The sequence below is a fragment of the Nothobranchius furzeri genome, chromosome 9, assembly GCF_043380555.1.
Source record: "Nothobranchius furzeri strain GRZ-AD chromosome 9, NfurGRZ-RIMD1, whole genome shotgun sequence".
NCBI lineage: Eukaryota > Metazoa > Chordata > Actinopteri > Cyprinodontiformes > Nothobranchiidae > Nothobranchius > Nothobranchius furzeri.
The window spans coordinates 34,766,590-34,782,764 of NC_091749.1; the positions used below are offsets into that span (position 1 = coordinate 34,766,590).

At 41.2% G+C, this 16,175-nt stretch overlaps 1 protein-coding gene and 1 long non-coding RNA gene across 2 annotated transcripts; one reads left to right on the forward strand and one right to left on the reverse strand.

Moving 5' to 3' along the window:
* Nucleotides 1–570: 570 nt before the first annotated feature.
* LOC107381190 (uncharacterized) lies at nucleotides 571–2,089 on the forward strand. The gene is made up of 4 exons (XR_001572433.3): nucleotides 571–649; nucleotides 1,041–1,112; nucleotides 1,645–1,707; nucleotides 1,894–2,089. It is a non-coding gene; the product is annotated as an uncharacterized lncRNA (long non-coding RNA).
* Nucleotides 2,090–3,397: 1,308 nt separating this feature from the next.
* Nucleotides 3,398–15,934, reverse strand: abcb10 (ATP-binding cassette, sub-family B (MDR/TAP), member 10). The gene is made up of 14 exons (XM_015952752.3): nucleotides 15,283–15,934; nucleotides 14,023–14,229; nucleotides 13,684–13,886; nucleotides 12,800–12,934; nucleotides 12,419–12,565; nucleotides 11,152–11,287; nucleotides 10,962–11,057; nucleotides 10,090–10,299; nucleotides 9,935–10,014; nucleotides 9,680–9,860; nucleotides 4,220–4,263; nucleotides 4,093–4,127; nucleotides 3,919–3,977; nucleotides 3,398–3,822 (listed from the first exon to the last, which is right to left on the reverse strand). The coding sequence occupies exons 1-14, from the start codon at nucleotides 15,716–15,718 to the stop codon at nucleotides 3,629–3,631; spliced, it is 2,163 nt and encodes a 720-aa protein (XP_015808238.3). The 5' UTR covers nucleotides 15,719–15,934; the 3' UTR covers nucleotides 3,398–3,628.
* Nucleotides 15,935–16,175: the final 241 nt, after the last annotated feature.

Consider the following 16,175-nt stretch of genomic DNA (forward strand, 5'->3'; position numbering starts at 1 on the left):
GAGACGTCATGTTGCTGTCAAGCAGGGTTATGGATTTGCTGTTATAGGCCTGAACCAGCCTTAAAATGGGAAAATGCTTCTCTCCTCTGAACAGATTTAGGCCACAGAGTGCGAGAGGGCCCTAACTTATGACTGACAGGTCCACCATAGTGCCAATTAAATCATTAATGACTTAATCAGCTAACACCCATACTCCCTCTATTCATATCATGTCTGAATGAGCAGTTTAAATCTACCATTTGTAAGCAATTGCATCAAGGAGTCCAACAGGCAGCCAGTAATACACTGCAAGTTCATTCAGACTCTTCAGTGAGCAGCACAAGAATAACCCATGGAGAAATCTGATGTGTGCACAATGCTTTACTGACAGGGCATCAGAATAGATCAAATCTGCCATGTTTGCTTACTCGGCTGCATTAATCTGCACACAAGTCATTAATTGCAATCAGTTGCAGCTCTGCAGAACACATGGATGCATGCAGGGTTTGAACAGCCACTGAAACCTTATCTGTATGGGGGCTACGCTGCTCTGTCACTGGAGCGCTGGATTAATTATAACTCAAATGGAGGAGGGGAGCTGGTGTGAGAGAAAGAGACAAATGGGGAGAATGTCTTCATGCACCGCATGAGGGAAGGATTGGTGAAAGAGGTGAGGAATGCATGGAGGAGAAATACAAGAAATGTGTGGTAAATTAAATAAATAAGACATCAGATGAAGAGGGATGAGGGAACACCTGGAAAACACCAGAATCTAAAAATAGGTACAAAATACAAAACAGGTTAGGAATCGCTAAGTGGTTATTTTTGTGCTGTATCTACTGGTTGTGTTACTTTCAAATGATGAACTAACAAATATTAGCTGAACACTCAGCAATAAATCTTGTTACATTCTCTACATGTAAAGAAGAGAAATATTCCATATTAGCTGACGTTTTGCATGTTATTTAACCAGAAAGTATTTAATTGCAATGATCAAACCTGCTAAATTTCAAACAATATTCCCCAACTTTTAATAAAATCCAACACTTTTATTTTTTCAGCACCAGGAAGAGGATTAAATCTCCAAACCCTTGGTGGGGGAGATCCAAATGGATGAGGCCTCCTTAGGAGTGGTTCGTGGAACCGAGAATGCGTGTGTGTTTGTTGGGGTTGGTAGTGTTTGAGGCACATGGTGGTGGGGGGTATCAAGGGGCTGCAGAGCAAGGCTGAGCTACTTTTATGCACTTGTTGTGAGCCACGCTGGACCAGAGGTCCGGCTACACACCTAAAATGTAAAGGGGCTGGCAGTTAATGGAGAAAGAGGGAGGGGGGAGGTCACAGGGGCCGAAGTGGGGTGGAGAGGAAGGAGGACGAGTTAGGTGAAAGGGTGTGTATTGTGCAGCAGGTGGTCGAGCATTAGAGGGGATCAGCTGAAGAGAAGCAGAGATGGTTCAGAGATCTAAGAAGGACAGAGGGACGTTTTGGAGACTGAGTGTTTTTATCTAACTTGAGAAGTCCCATAGAGTAGGACTATTATGGAAGCTATAACCAACTTGTGTTCTATTGCAACATGTGCTTCTCTTATTTTATTTGCCTTCCAATTTATTTTCTAAATGTGAAACATGTCAGATACTTAAATCCAGTTGCTGCTTTTTTTTGTTCCAGTGACAAAGAAGGATGGATTTGGGGGATTGTGGATAGAAATGGACAAAGAGATCTTAAACTCAGGTAAATAGCTGCTACATCAGTCAGTTTTCCTGCATTTTGTTGCTGGAGTGGTTGAAAAGCAGCTTCTATGCACCACTCCAATGATACAAGGCACCACGTAGACAGTGGAAGGACAGGGTTTGTGTTGATATAGCTGGGTTATCAGTTTCTGTTGGTTGCGCATTCACTTTTTATAATATCTTACAGACTAATGACGGGGGCTTGCAGGACAGAGGAGGGTCAGGTATTTCCTCAAATAGCCCAGTGTGGCTGCAGAGGGAATCCGCAGCCCCACTGAGCAGGAATGTGTGCACCTGGTCTCCTGCAAGAGCACCAGCATACAGGCCAAACACTGCGCCGTGCTTTTGGATTCACAACAGAATATTGCCAAAAATAAACCTGTAAAAACTATAAACAAATAAGAATTCTGTGTGAATTCACTGCTGCCTTTCTAGGAGCAGGGAGATGGACAGATGGGACAACATGCAGAGTCTATTTGCAGGAAGCTCACAGCTCTGTCAACACCAAGAGCTGAGCACACATTCCTCATATCATCACCGCCGGCTTTTATTTTGGTATGGCATACACCGAGAGAGCTCTGATCCCTGGTGCCAGCAGGCCACTCACCGGGAGATGGAGTAAAAACAACTGTAGCGCCACCTAGCGACAGAAACATTGACCAATTAAAAACTTGCTGCACATCAACATAAAAGATTTCCCACGAATAAAATACTTTATTCATCTTCATGTACAGAAAACGAAAATGTGAGTCATTTATACAGCTTGGCACGAAAATGTATTATAAACTGACAAACAGGAGAATCTTTACTTTACTAGACAACATCTATTTTCACGTTAATTTTACTTTGAGTGACATTAATCTATAGGCAGAAATAAAACAATCAAAATGCACCACTGAAGAGAACAATAGATTCATAAATGTAGTTATATATAAGAAATATATAAAAATCTAATCTGATTTAGGAAAATATTCACTTTGAAGTAAAAAGAGGAATAAATTGGTGAGAAACGAGCCGTCTTGTTGATTCAAAACCTCAAAGGACCGAGTTCCAATTCTTAAATGAATAAATACAAAACAACTGAAATAAAAAATGCACTAAATACAATTCAGTGTTGGATTGATTCTCTTTTTAACCTTCAAACACTTGCAGTCTGGGGTTTCTAGTTACTGATACCAACCTCTACAGCAGAAGAAGCTGTTTAAAATGAGGAATTAAATCGAGTCTGTGTTCTAAATATTTACTGGAAAGAGCGAGTACTTGTGACTCCGCACTCCTCACCAGTCGTAAGATTCAACTGGATCAACGTGCAGCCTTGAGTCTCCAGAACAGATTTTATTTTTAGTTGTTTATTAAGAATTTAAGGTTGTGAAGTGGGAATCCTGTACACACCAGCAGCAGGTCTCTCTGACCTGTACTGGTTCAGTTTGAGTTGTTAAGGTGACGCCGGTTAAAAGTCTAAAAGGGAAAAACAACAAAGAATGAAACTAAAATAAACAAAACTTGCTGATTCTTAAGAACATTAACAGAAATAACTTTAAACCTTATTTTGATGCACAGGTCTGAGTTCTTCCACAAATGTGCATTTTAGTTTGTAGCATGATCTGACATTCAAGTTCAAATAAAAACAAAGACACATTTAAATATATAAATAATTTTCAAGCTAATTTTGGATGTATGAGGTGGTTACAGGTAAGAGTTCAGAAGAACAAAAATATGCAAGAGGAACTTTTTTGCTACAATAAAGCAGTTATAGATTCAAACTCCGCTATTCCAGTGTGTCTGGCTTCCTCTTCCTGTAAACATTTTATTCTAAACAGTTTCTAAGATGGACCTATACCCCGTTTTAGCTTTTAAATCTTCTCAGCAATGAGGCAGAAAAGGAATTTAAAGTCTTTCTTCTCTCTAACTGAGAGTTTTCCTCAGAGAAGAGCTCGCTGCTGCTCCTCCTGCAGAAACGCCTGCTTCTCCATCAGCCTCCTGAACTGTCCTTGCCGGTTTCCCAGCAGCTCTGTGGGTGGGCCGCACTCGGCTACACGCCGCTGATCCAGAACAGCGACGGCATCAGCGTTCTTAATGGTGGACAGACGGTGGGCGATGATCATGACCGTCCTCCCTGTTCACCCAAGGAAAGTAAACAGGACAATTTAACGATGGCTCGGAAGTTTGGTCATTATGGCAGAAACAGAAAAAGCAGTGAGAGGTGATCTACCTTCCATCAGACGCTCCAACGCCTCCTGGACCAGGAACTCATTCTCCGCATCCAGCGCGCTGAAGTCACATAAAAGAAGAGACATCTAGCTTTAAGATCTTGTTGGTAAAAGTGGAAAACCAGATCTGACACTCCTGGAAAAAAAACTTGAAACGGTTGAAGTTTCTTTCTCACCTGGTGGCCTCATCCAAGAGTAGGATCTTTGGATTCTGGAAAATAAATAAACAAAGGCTGTTACAAACCCTTAAACCACAGGGATAACAAAAACAATTATAAAAGCACTATTTTATATTGTTTTCACCTTTAGCAGAGCTCTGGCTATGGCTATCCTCTGCTTCTGACCACCTGAGGGGATGAAAACCACAAAGATTAACCACATTTTTAATTTTCTCCACAAAAAAAAAAACATGCCTGAAAATCTCAGATCCAGTCAGAATTAATCTAGCAGATTAATTTAAAATCTGAATTTTAAATTCCCATCTAATCCAACCCTCTTTAGCCTCTCTGAAGCAGACTCTTGCAACTTGGACCAAAGAAAACAACAGAATAAATATGACAAATGTTTCATTTTATGTTTAACAGGAGAGGTTTTAGCCAACTCCTGATCCAAAACTGTTCAATAACTGCATGACGTTTCTACCATAAAATGACACTAGACTAGTAAGTTGCTTCCAGAAACTAAAAACTGCTTAAATTTGTTAAAAAAAAAAAACAAGTTTTAAATGCATGGACTTATTTTTGGAACAAAGTTTAATCCTAAATCATCAGAAAACAAAAAAATGTTTTTACTTATTTGTGCCAAATTGCAGTAAAAGCAGAAGGTAGTTTTACTAATTGACCATTTAAGTAATCAAAATGTGACATAAGAAACTGAGAGAAAGGCAAGCAAAACTCAAAAAAGTGCACATGGTGTCCAATGGACCCCACCGGGACTCTAGGGCCAAATTTGGGCCAAGACCCTTCTAATGCTCACAGGACTTGCAACATCTGGAATTGTAAAGAGACTTTTGGAAAAGTAATGGAAGAAAAAAAAAACACATGGGGTCTCATTTAACAAACGTTTGTAGAAACTGTCCTTTATTCCTTCCTACGAATGAAATTTAGAATGTTTGTATGAAAGGTCAAAAACCTGATTTATGAAACATGCAGTGGCCTCTCGTTTGTATGTTCTTCCGCAATCGTCTGATGATAAATCCCACCTGTGCGTACCCAGGTGCTCGTGCCTGTTCACAGTCATTTACATACAGAAACACCCTCAATCCATTTGGTCACGCTACGTCTGGGATTGAAGCAAAAAATTCTCATCTGACTGAAAATTATTGTTTGGGGGGGGGCTCACATTGTTTACATGCAGCCACTATTCGGGCTCTGATTGGTCAGCTTAAGGTCAGTATTCTTGTTTCTGAAAAATTTGGAATAACCTGTTAATATGCACAGTGTTTAAAAGTGTTGGTGTTGAGATTCCTCTGAGGTAAAAAAGATGATAAGTATTAAAGTACTCTAGGGGTGTCGGGGCATGCCCCCCTGGAAAAAGGATTGTTGGACATTTTATATTTAAACGCATCAGTCTGGTGCATTTTTGGGGGAAACGAAGAGTTACAGGCTGGTAGCAATGTATGATAAAGTATCTATACATGTTCATTATAATGACATGTTTGAGTTAACAATGTTTTCCTGTCCTTTCTTAATCCAATATGAACACAGACTACAGTGAAATCCACTGATGCATCCATGCTGCTCAGTACCAGAACTGCACCAGTTACCAAAAGAACCAATCAGCTGGCAGAGCTCCATGTTGAACGTGTGAGCTGCAGAACTTGCAACACTACGTGACTCACTTTAAGGAACAAAGTAGAATCCAGCTGCTGTTATTTATTTGTTGTTGGTGTTTATAGAAACTAAATGTGTCTGCAGGGCTTTAGGCCCAGGGCAGAGTTTTATACCTCAGACCAGCTTTAGATCATGACCTGTTATTAATAATATCAGGTTCTTTACACCAATCTGAATATTCTGTAATGTTCACAGACATCCAAACCTTAGAAATGAAATATAATCAATTTTAAAATAAAAAATATTAATAATTTTTCATTAAGATTAGTTATCTGTTATTCTTATTTACATTTGATAGTAATATGATTCATAATATTTAATCTTATCTTCTATCATTTTTGGGTTTAGTGCATTCACTTAATATTAATTATACAATTATAAATAACAGGTCACTACAGTCTGGGCATAGAAAGTGTTTCTAGGAACTAACGCTAGTTCAGCAGCTCACCTGCTCCACTGACAGGAGAAATCCTCTCATCAGCAGGTGATCAGCAGAGCGTCATGACTGAACACAGGATTGAAAAAAACAAAGAGACGACTAAAAACACCGACCTCAGATCGGCCCACCGGGAATTTGGGTCCTGGTTCCGCTCATCACGTTAACTCTCATTGTGACATCAGAGCTTTATTGGCTCTGTTAGAATCCCAGCGCCTGGTGCGCGCTGTTTGTGCTTGTGCGCACCGTGAGAGCGAGCAATGAGCGCGCGCACGTTTTTGCAGCTTGGGCGGTGCAGAACGGTGGAGAAACGCATTTCAACAACGGTGCGTGTTTCAATTAGCAACAGGAGAGAGAGAGAGACTACTAAACCCAAGTGAGCGCAAGAAGCGATTTTGACTGAACTTTTTTCTGATTATTCCAACTGACGGATTTCCGTCGCTACGACGGAGAACTTTAATCCCTGCGCTACATCCTCAGCACGTGAGGGAATTCCCTGGTTGATACATGAGACCCCTGGGGTCCATCTGAGCCTATTGGGAAGGGTTCACCCTTTTTGCCAAAACAAAAAAGATAAAAAAGGAAACTCCTCACTTTTAAGGTAAACTTGGTTTTGTGACTCTGAACTATATTTAGTAGAAGAGATGATAAAAAATGACTTATGCATGAAGGTTACAAACAGGGGCGGATTTAGCAATTTGGGGGCCCAAGGCGAAACAGACATGGGGCCCCTTACACTAAATTTTCGACAATCTTGCCTTTGACTGGATTTGCGAAACTCTCCCCTCTTCTGACATGAGTTATTTTCCCTTTTTAGTAGTCCTCCTCTTTTTTTTCCTGTATTTCCCTCCCTTTGAGTGCTTTCAATATTTGCTCTGCTTTCTTTTTTCTGTCAGCGCTCCTGTGCTTTAGCCTTAGTTATTTTTTTTCTATTTTCCATTTTGGTCTATGTTTTCCTCCCTTTAAACATTTTCCATTGTCTTTCCTTTCTGCTTCCTTTTGATGTTTACATCGAAAAACAACGTCACTTTCAGAAGTGAAGATAAAAGCTTTAATGAAACATGCTGCTTCTTTCTCTTATTGGAGCCACTAGGATAACTCCATGTCATGCTTAATGTTTTGACTATCGCTTTGAGTTTGTTACGAACGCTGCCGCCTCTCTTCTTATTCTTATTTGTGGTCTTATGGCACTTGGCAAACAACAATTTGGTGCATTACTGCCACCAACTGGATTGGAGTGGAATGACTACCAATCACTTCCTGTTTGTGCATCGCAGTCTTAATAACCCTCTTATGACCATAATTATAACAGGGCCGCCTGGTATTTTTTTTAATCTTATGGCTGTAAAATTGTAATAAAAAGTGCAAAGTGTGTGTAACTCTTCTCCTTTTTTCAGAACAACCTCAGCTTTCAGTGTATGGTTTGTATTTCCAAACCACTATAACATTTCACGAAAAGAAACGTGAAGCCACTTCTCCTCCAGCTTCACTGGCTGCCAGTCAACTTCAGGGTTTATTTCTTAATCCTGGTTCTGGTCTATAGGGCCTTACATGGACAAGCACCATCTTACATTGGTGATCTTCTTAGTCCCTACACCCCCAGCAGGTCCCTGAGGTCCAGTGATCAAAGCCTACTGGTTGTGCAGCACCAGGCTAAAGACCAAAGGTGAGCGATCATTTGCTGCTGTGGCCCCCAGACTCTGGAACTCTCTCCCCCTGAGCCTGAGATCAGTGGACTCAGTGGTCTCCTTTAAAAAGCAGCTGAAGACTCATTTGTTCAAGCTAGCTTTTGTATGACCTTCTTCACCACTCTCTCTTTATTCTGCTCTTCCCACCTATTCCACCTTCCTCACTGATTTCCCTCTTTCCTATTCACTCTCTCTCTTTCTTAACATTTTTTCTTTTAAATCCCAATTGCCTATTTTTGCTCATTTTAAATATATTTTTAAACATTTTCTAAATGCTTTTTTATATTTATATTTTTGTTTTTGTGAAGTGCCTCATGATTTTTATCTTGACAGGCGCTATAGAAATGATATTTTCTTCTTCTTCTATTTAGAATGTATTTCTATTACAGCCTTTAAAAAATCAGCTTAAAAGTGAAAAAAGCAAAAAACGGATTTGAATTTTTTACAGTTATTACTGAACAGGAACTTCAAAATTACTGGGCAAACAATTTAAACTTTGAACTGAAATGCATCTATTCTTAAAAAAGTTTGAACCTTGGTGTCTTTTAGCAGTTTTTAGGACCATTTATTTTTGTAAACTTTCAGACATTTTTATTTGATGTGGTAGACATTGAAGCAGTTTCTCTCCAGCTGCAGGCAGAGTCCTGCACACCTCACACAGCCATGGGGTGCTTCTCTTGCACACCGTGCACTGCTATACCAAAAACATTTGTTTTAGCAAAAATAATTATTTATTGCAAAAAGATAAATAATGCTGGAATGATGCTGAATCTTACAATTAGCAAATAGTTGAGGGTTGTTCAAATAAAAAAATAAAGACTGAACAAACGTTCATATCCTGGTTCACTGGAGATCTGTCCTTCTTCATGGTCACTGTCTTCAGATATAAGCCTTCTGGGACACCTAAGAGATCGTGTTGATTTTCTTCCATAATTTCATGCTGGCTTTTTATGCTAATTAGCTTCCCCGTTCCGTTATCCGCTTCCACCGCGGCGCTGCGCTCCGTTTCAATCAGGCTGTACAGCAGGATTTCCCCTCGTAGCGATATTTTCCCTAACTCTGATTGCTTCATGCTATAGATCATTGGAAAGCTGCTTTTATGTACTTTTAGGAACCGTTGGAATTTCCTGGATCTGATCAGCCATTCAAAAGTTATAAAACGGAGCATTTTGGATGACAAACTCAGCACGTCTCTGAATCTTTGTTGTGATTCTTTGCGCTCAATACAGGGAATCCCGGTGGCTACCGTAATGTATTGTATATGCACGAAAAGCCCCATTTTTAATCTTTTCAGTACTTTTGGAATTTTAATGATATCTTGAAAGGTTCAGGAATTATGGTAATGAGAAGTGCGCATGTCCAATCCCGTCTGCGGCCACAGGTTGGTAATAAGAATATTGTGGCATTAACAGAGGGGTGCTGGCGGTCAGGGCTAGGGGGTCCCCCAACACAAGGGGGCCCCAGGCAGCCGCCTACCTATGCCTAATGGTAAAACCGCCTCTGGTTACAGAACTCTGCGCCAATCCACTAGCGGAGTTTTACTGTCTAGAGACACTCAACAGGAGCTCATGAAATAAAATATTAAAAGGGACTTTTCTCTATTATTGTACAAATAATTTCCCAATGCTCTCTGACCCACATCGACAAGATCAGATCTGCATGTAAATGTATCTCATGTAAATCAAAGCAGAATAAAATCACAACATCCATAAAAGATACAGAGGGACAAAGTCAGTTTCAGATCAGCTCTTCATTCAAAATGAAGAAGTCTTATATGAAGTTTAAAAACATAAAAAACACAAATCACCTGACAGTAGCACTCCTTTCTCTCCCACCACTGTGTCGAAGCCTTTAGGGAACGCCTGGATGAAATCAAAGGCGTTGGCCACTCTGGCGGCTCTGTAGACGTCCTCTGAGGTCACGGCATCGGGGTCAAGAGCACCATATGCAATGTTTTCTCTGATGGAGCAGGAAAATAGCACCGGTTCCTGGATAAAAGTGGGACAAACTCTTGCAATTTCCTCTTGAAATAAAAACACACACATTGTGCCCCCCCAATTACCTGGCTGACGGTTCCAATGTGACTCCTCAGCCAATATGGGTTTAAATCTCTGATGTCATGACCATCAATAGTGATAAAACCTGGAAGAAAAAACTGTTTAATCTCTTTGTAAAGTGTGCTATAACAGATCAGAGTGGGTTTCCCTCTGCTCTCACCAGCATCAGGATCATACAGCCTGAGTAAAAGTGAGACGATGGAGGACTTTCCCGACCCACTGGGCCCCACCACCGCCATGATGGAACCAGCCGGAACCGAAAGATTAAGCTCCTGGAAAATAGCAGCTTCCTTACGAGCCGGGTAGGAGAAGGAGACGTCACAGAACTGCAGCTGGCCTTTCAGCTGATCTGGATGGAGGACATGGCCCTCTGTGGAAGAAACGTAGAAGAAACATACACGTAAAGAGGTGATTGGTGACATTATTATTACCCATATGGAGATTAATCATACTGGCTTCTATTAAAACATGTCAGCAAAGAACTTAAAGACTTATAATAGGTAATAGACATTTGTAATACTCAAGACTGGACAAAGAAGAAAAAAAAACAAACAATATATTGCCAGCAGAAGCACATTTATCTCCTTCAGGACTCAGAGTTACAGTATCACCCTGTAGCTGTGAGAAAACATTACATCGCCCCCTGCAGGCTGAACCGGACCAAATTTCTGTTGAAAACTTAGAAAAGAGGACAAAAAAATTAGAAAAAGAATAAAAAAACAAACATATAGTAAATAAAAAGTAATACAAATAAAACAAAAAAAGACTACTACCAGGTCACCTGAAATGAGAATGAATCCTACACTTTCCCACTGAAAGAAAACTTGTTTTAAATTTTAAATTTACTTTTATACACATTATTTGCAATTGCTTGAATAAAATAAATCAACCACGTATGAAATATACATTTTGCTTGCATTTAGTCCAGATCTGAATTACTCTGAATGTAATAAAAAATATATCTGAATTTGTGGCAGAACTTTCCTGCAGTGGCGTGTGCATGAGTGTGTAAGTGCGCACGTGTGTGTTTACCATTTAGAGGAAACTCTGGCTTTCTGTCCAGCAGCTCCCAGAGTCTGGCTCCAGCACCAAAACCTTTCATCAGCTCAGAGTAGAATGAACTCAGGCCTGCACACGAAAAAGAGAAAATTGAATAAAATGGTGTTGTGTTAGAAAACACGCAGCATCCAGGACCCTTGTGCGTACGGACTGAATGCGATACCTGCGATGCTGATGCCCACCCAGAAGGTGTACATGAGGAAGGATGAGAGCTCTCCTACAGTCATGTGCTGGCTGGCCATCAGGAGGCCTCCTTTGTAGAGCACCGACAGGATCATGAGGTTCCCACTCAGCCCAGTCTGAAACACATTTCATCTTGTTTAATTACAACAGCTTCTGATGCAACTTCCACTTCCTGGTGCAGAACTGATGACACAAATACCATCTCACTGGGAATCAATCGGATGCTTTTCTACCACACGTCTCTGACTCAACGACACTATGGCTGCCTGTGCTTGCATGGAGAAAGTTTAGTGTTGGTCTAAATCATGGAATGTTGTTTATGTTCATGGTTTAGCCTTTTGCAGATGCTTTTACACAAAGTGACATAAATGAACCTAACAGATGGTTTTGGTCTTTGAGAGGAAACCAGAGTGCCTGGAAAAAAAAAACACATGCATGAGAAAAGGCCAACTACACGCAGAAAGCCAGCAGGTGGGATTTGAACCTTTGACCTTTTTTGCAGCATTCTTTAGTAATGTAGCTGTTGTGGTAACCCAAAAGCAGAAGCCTGCAAGCATCTCCACTCACACATATGGGCCATTCCCATCTGTACCTGGTCGGCCCTGCCCGGATAGCTCCAGCCTGGCCTGGTTGATTCCACACATCCTTGCTTAGGTATGCAACCTATGACCTTCTTCACCACTCGCTCTTTATTCTGCTCTCCCCACCTATTCCACCTTCCTCAGGATCCACTGATTTCCCTCTTTCCTGTTCACTCTCCCTTTCTTAACATTTTTTCTTTTAAATCGCAATTGCTTATTCTTGCTCATTTTAAATATATTTTTAAACATTTTCGAAATGTTTTTTTTATATTTTTACAATTTTTATTGTTTTTGTGAAGCGCCTCGTGATTTTATCTTGAGAGGCGCTATAGAAATGATATTTTCTTCTTCTTCTTCTATGCAAGGAATGCAGTCAGAGACATTTTCAGCTTCTAGGTAATCAGCATGATCATGAACGATAATGAACTGAGCATGTCTTAAGCCCATGTGGGCGGATTCTACCCACCAATCAGAGGCTTGCTCTAATGGAAGGTGTGAATTTGCTGTCAGCAGTGGGTGTGTTGGCCCTGGGCAGCCTGAAGCAGACCACCTCAGAAAGAGGGCTGAAAAACAGTCTCTTTGCACCCTGAAAAAGGGCAGGCCACCAAGATGCTATCCGGGCCGGGCCGACCAGTTACAGATGGGAATGGCCCAATACAAACTTACCACTCCAAAGAAACCTGCTCGCATTACGGCCTCCTGTTTAGCCAGACTGAGAACCCGATCCGCCTTCCGTGTGTACGAGTCGACTTCGGACAACTCTTTACCAAAAGCCCGGACCGTTCGTATGTTGCTGATCCTCTCCTCCGCCAACTGCACACACACACAGTTAAATTAAAGCAAAGCAAATTTACTCAGTCTGCACATTTAATTAAGTTACTCTGATCCAAACAGCATTTTATATCATATGCAAACACAACCATGAGCTAGGCAAACAGCTGATTTTGACATTATTTTCCTCCAAGGCTTTTTTGAAATAATTCAAATACAACATTCCGAGATATATTTGGACCCATTTTCTACGGCTTTTTCCGTATGGCTGTGTACCTGTGTTGCTTGTGCAAGAGCGTCCTGCGTGCGTTTGGAGACGGCGCGAAGGTATCTGCCGTAAACGACAGCAAGAGCAGCCATAGGAGGGACGATCAGCAGAACAAAGCTCGCAAGACTGGGAGAAACGTAGAACTAGAGGAGAGGAAATCACATTTAATGAAGGATGAAAATAAAATGACTAAATCAGCAATAAATCTGTGTTCACAAAAGTTTCATGTGAATTATCAGGGTTGTTATACATGAATGATCAAGTTAAAATGTTTAGAATGAAAATCAAAATATACTGCAGGAATCTGTGGAGAGGAAACTATAGTTATTGCACTTAACTGGTTTTTATTAAATTAATTTAAAATTCAGAATAAAGAAGTTCTGTCGTTTACAAAGCTTCTTGCTGATGGAGGTGATGCTGGAACTACTTTCCATTAAGTTCCTTGAATGACAGCTGTGCCAGGAAATAAATTCACTTCCTTGCTATAAAGTAAAACAGGTTTTATCAGATTATCCTCAGTTCATGGGTCACTTAAAAGAAAAACCTGTTTCACAACTTTTTTTTTTACAGATTATAAGTAACTAAGAAGGAAACTCCCAGCTCAGGAGGAACAAAAAGCAAAACCAACCCGGTGTGTCTCTGCTGCGGTCTGACAGAATCACTCAAGCGCCAAACACACCAAACAAAACATTTTAGTCTTGTTTTCTGTAAGTCAGACTGATAAGATTTTAAAGAAATCAATTTCCTTTGTTTAACACTTCATCACCTACAGATGCGGACCACTCCTGTCTCTTTAACAGCATGTCCCCTGTCTCTGCCTGCTTTCACCTCCTCTCTGTCAGCTGTTGTGTCTGGAGCGACAACAGCAGAACGCTCAGGGTCCAGCCCTCACCATCATGCTGACACCAGCAGCTGCCTGAGCAACGGCCCTCAGGCCGTCTGATAGGTTGTCCGTGATGGAGCGGCCCACCACAGCGGTGTCCGCTGAGAGCCGGTTGATGAGTTCACCGGTCCTGTTCCTGTCAAAGAATGCCACTTCCTGTCTAAGGATGGAGGAGAAGAGGGAGGTACGGAGATTACGAACAATTTGTTGGCCTGAGGAGGGAAGACATGAGAGCTTATTTAGATTTGGACCCTTTACTGGACTGATGTAGAACTTTGTGGGTTTCTTTTAATGTCTAAACGATAATACATGTGTGCTTTTGTCCCATTTGTGTCCTCCTCATCTCACCTGACGCCTGCATGATGTAGACTCGAGCAGCATTTGCTGCTCCTCCGCAGAGAAAAGCTCCCGCCAGCATGATGCAAAGAGACGTTAAAGAGGCCGTCATGGTTTCTGTGTCTGAAGCAGAGGTGTAAATCGTGTCTATGACTCTGCCCAGAAAGAAGGGAGCTGACATGGTTACTGTGCTGGAGACAGTAAGGAACCCGATGGCAGCTGGGATTGAGAAGAGAGGGAGAATGAGAAAACAGATTAGTGACGCGGTCCGCGACACCAGTTTTAACCAGATTGTCTTTCAAAAGTCCGATAGAAACCTGGAGCAAAGGGACCCAGCTTAGTTATCACACAATTTATCCAACATTAGAGAGCAAAAATAAAATTATTATACCAGTTTCCAAAATATTTAAGCAATCTTTCATTTCTTTAGATTTAGCTCCTGTACAACCACTTTTTTGTAATCTTTTAAAGAAATATTGAGGAATTATCTCATGCTTTTCATAACTTGTACTGTAAGAGCGTAATGTGCAAACAAATGAAAGTAGATAAGGACATAACGAGGATCTATATCTGATGGACAGTGTTTTAAAAATGAAAATCTGAATGATGCTCCATATTTCAGATGACCATCTATGACAATTTAGGTGATGTCTTGTTGAGGACACTGGTGGTGTCATCTGTGGTATTATTGACATTTCATAGAAATTAGCTGTTATAATTATGCAAGAATGGTATGCAAAGTGTCTAAAAATGCATTTAAAAATATGTTTATTTCCTTACTTGCCAAGTTGTCTGACAAATCACAACATTTTTTATGGCATAATGATTTAAAGGTCAGAGTTTGATGGTTTAACAAACAAATATAAACATTGCTCTGATGAAATGAATATTTTTTAAAGACACCTAACTCCAAAGGAAACCCTGAAGAACAACGATCAAGACCACTTAAAAATGACATGTCTCGTTGGGAACAAAACAAGAATAAAACCAGACCTTTGGGATACAACCAGGAGAAATTAGATGATAAAATAGATAACGTAACATCACAACTATGTTTATTTACAACTTGTATGTGAGTTTAATGAATGAAGATAAAATAAAATACCAAAACTGAAGTCCTTGAAAATCAAATTCACGTTAGAGTTGACATTATTTTACTTTTCCAGTATGAGCAGAGCATGAATCATGAGTGGGAAGAAAGAGACCGAATAAAAACAAATGAATCTATTTTATGGTGAACATTTTCCATCCAAACATCCACACGCACGTTACCTGCTAGTCTCCATCTCTCGGGATGAGCCAGACCCAGGATCCTTTTAACATCCTCCAGAGGGACCGAGGTGGGTGTCTGCGCTCGGTCTGCGTTCGCCTGGGTCTCTGACCCGGATGGTGCTGGAGTGGAGGCCGCCGAAGAGCTAGAGAAGGCAACAGGTGTGTGTAGGACTGTCCGTGCTGTCGGTGTGTGTGCAAAGAGGACAGAAGAACCTGCCAGTTGATAGCTGGACAGGACCGACAGGACGGGCCTGGCTGGACGGAGATAGAACGTATGGGGAGGCGGACAGACGGAGGTCTTCACCCCGGCTGACAGTCGCTTCCTCCGGTGGTGGCCAGCTGAGAATCCTCCTCTGTGCTCCAACCATAACAACTTCGGGTGGGTTAACCTAAGTTTACTTTTTGTGCCGTTTAACAAGCGAATTAAGAGCCGCATGGTCCGATTCGGGACTTTTACTAAAACAGTCTAAAAGCAGTAAAGGAACAGATGACCCAAACTCAGAACGTCTCGTCGTTTCCTGTTGACCTGGAGAAGCGTTTTGATGTCCCAGCAGGTAAGTGAACACACCATTTTCCTTCAAGCCCTGCTGTGAAGCTTTCATCCGCTACATTATAGATTCTAGACCGTTATTGTAGACTTTATCTGTGCCTGACAGCCCTCTTCAACCCACCTTTATCTCTTATCACCACCCAGTTCTCAAACACACTCTTGCCTGTCACTATCATCTGACGCTGGTCTCTGGGCTTTGACAGGCACGTGAAGAGCGACCGCAAGCTGCCGAAAACCAGCTAACACTAGAGCCGGGCCAAGCTAACGAATCTAAACTTATTGGTGAACAGATAAAAAGACAGAAACAGGAAAGGTGACCCTGGTTTTGATTCGCATGTACAGA

What these genes read in the sequence shown, in the direction of transcription:
- abcb10 (XM_015952752.3), bottom strand. Translation starts at nt 15,718, where the DNA reads ATGCGGCTCTTAATTCGCTTGTTAAACGGCACAAAAAGTAAACTTAGG. An exon ending in GCCAGAGTTTCCTCTAAATG is followed by an intron (nt 10,300 to 10,961) that starts GTAAACACACAC and finishes TTTCTTCCACAG; the next exon opens with AGGGCCATGTCCTCCATCCA. An exon ending in GAAAGGAGTGCTACTGTCAG is followed by an intron (nt 4,264 to 9,679) that starts GTGATTTGTGTT and finishes TCATCCCCTCAG; the next exon opens with GTGGTCAGAAGCAGAGGATA.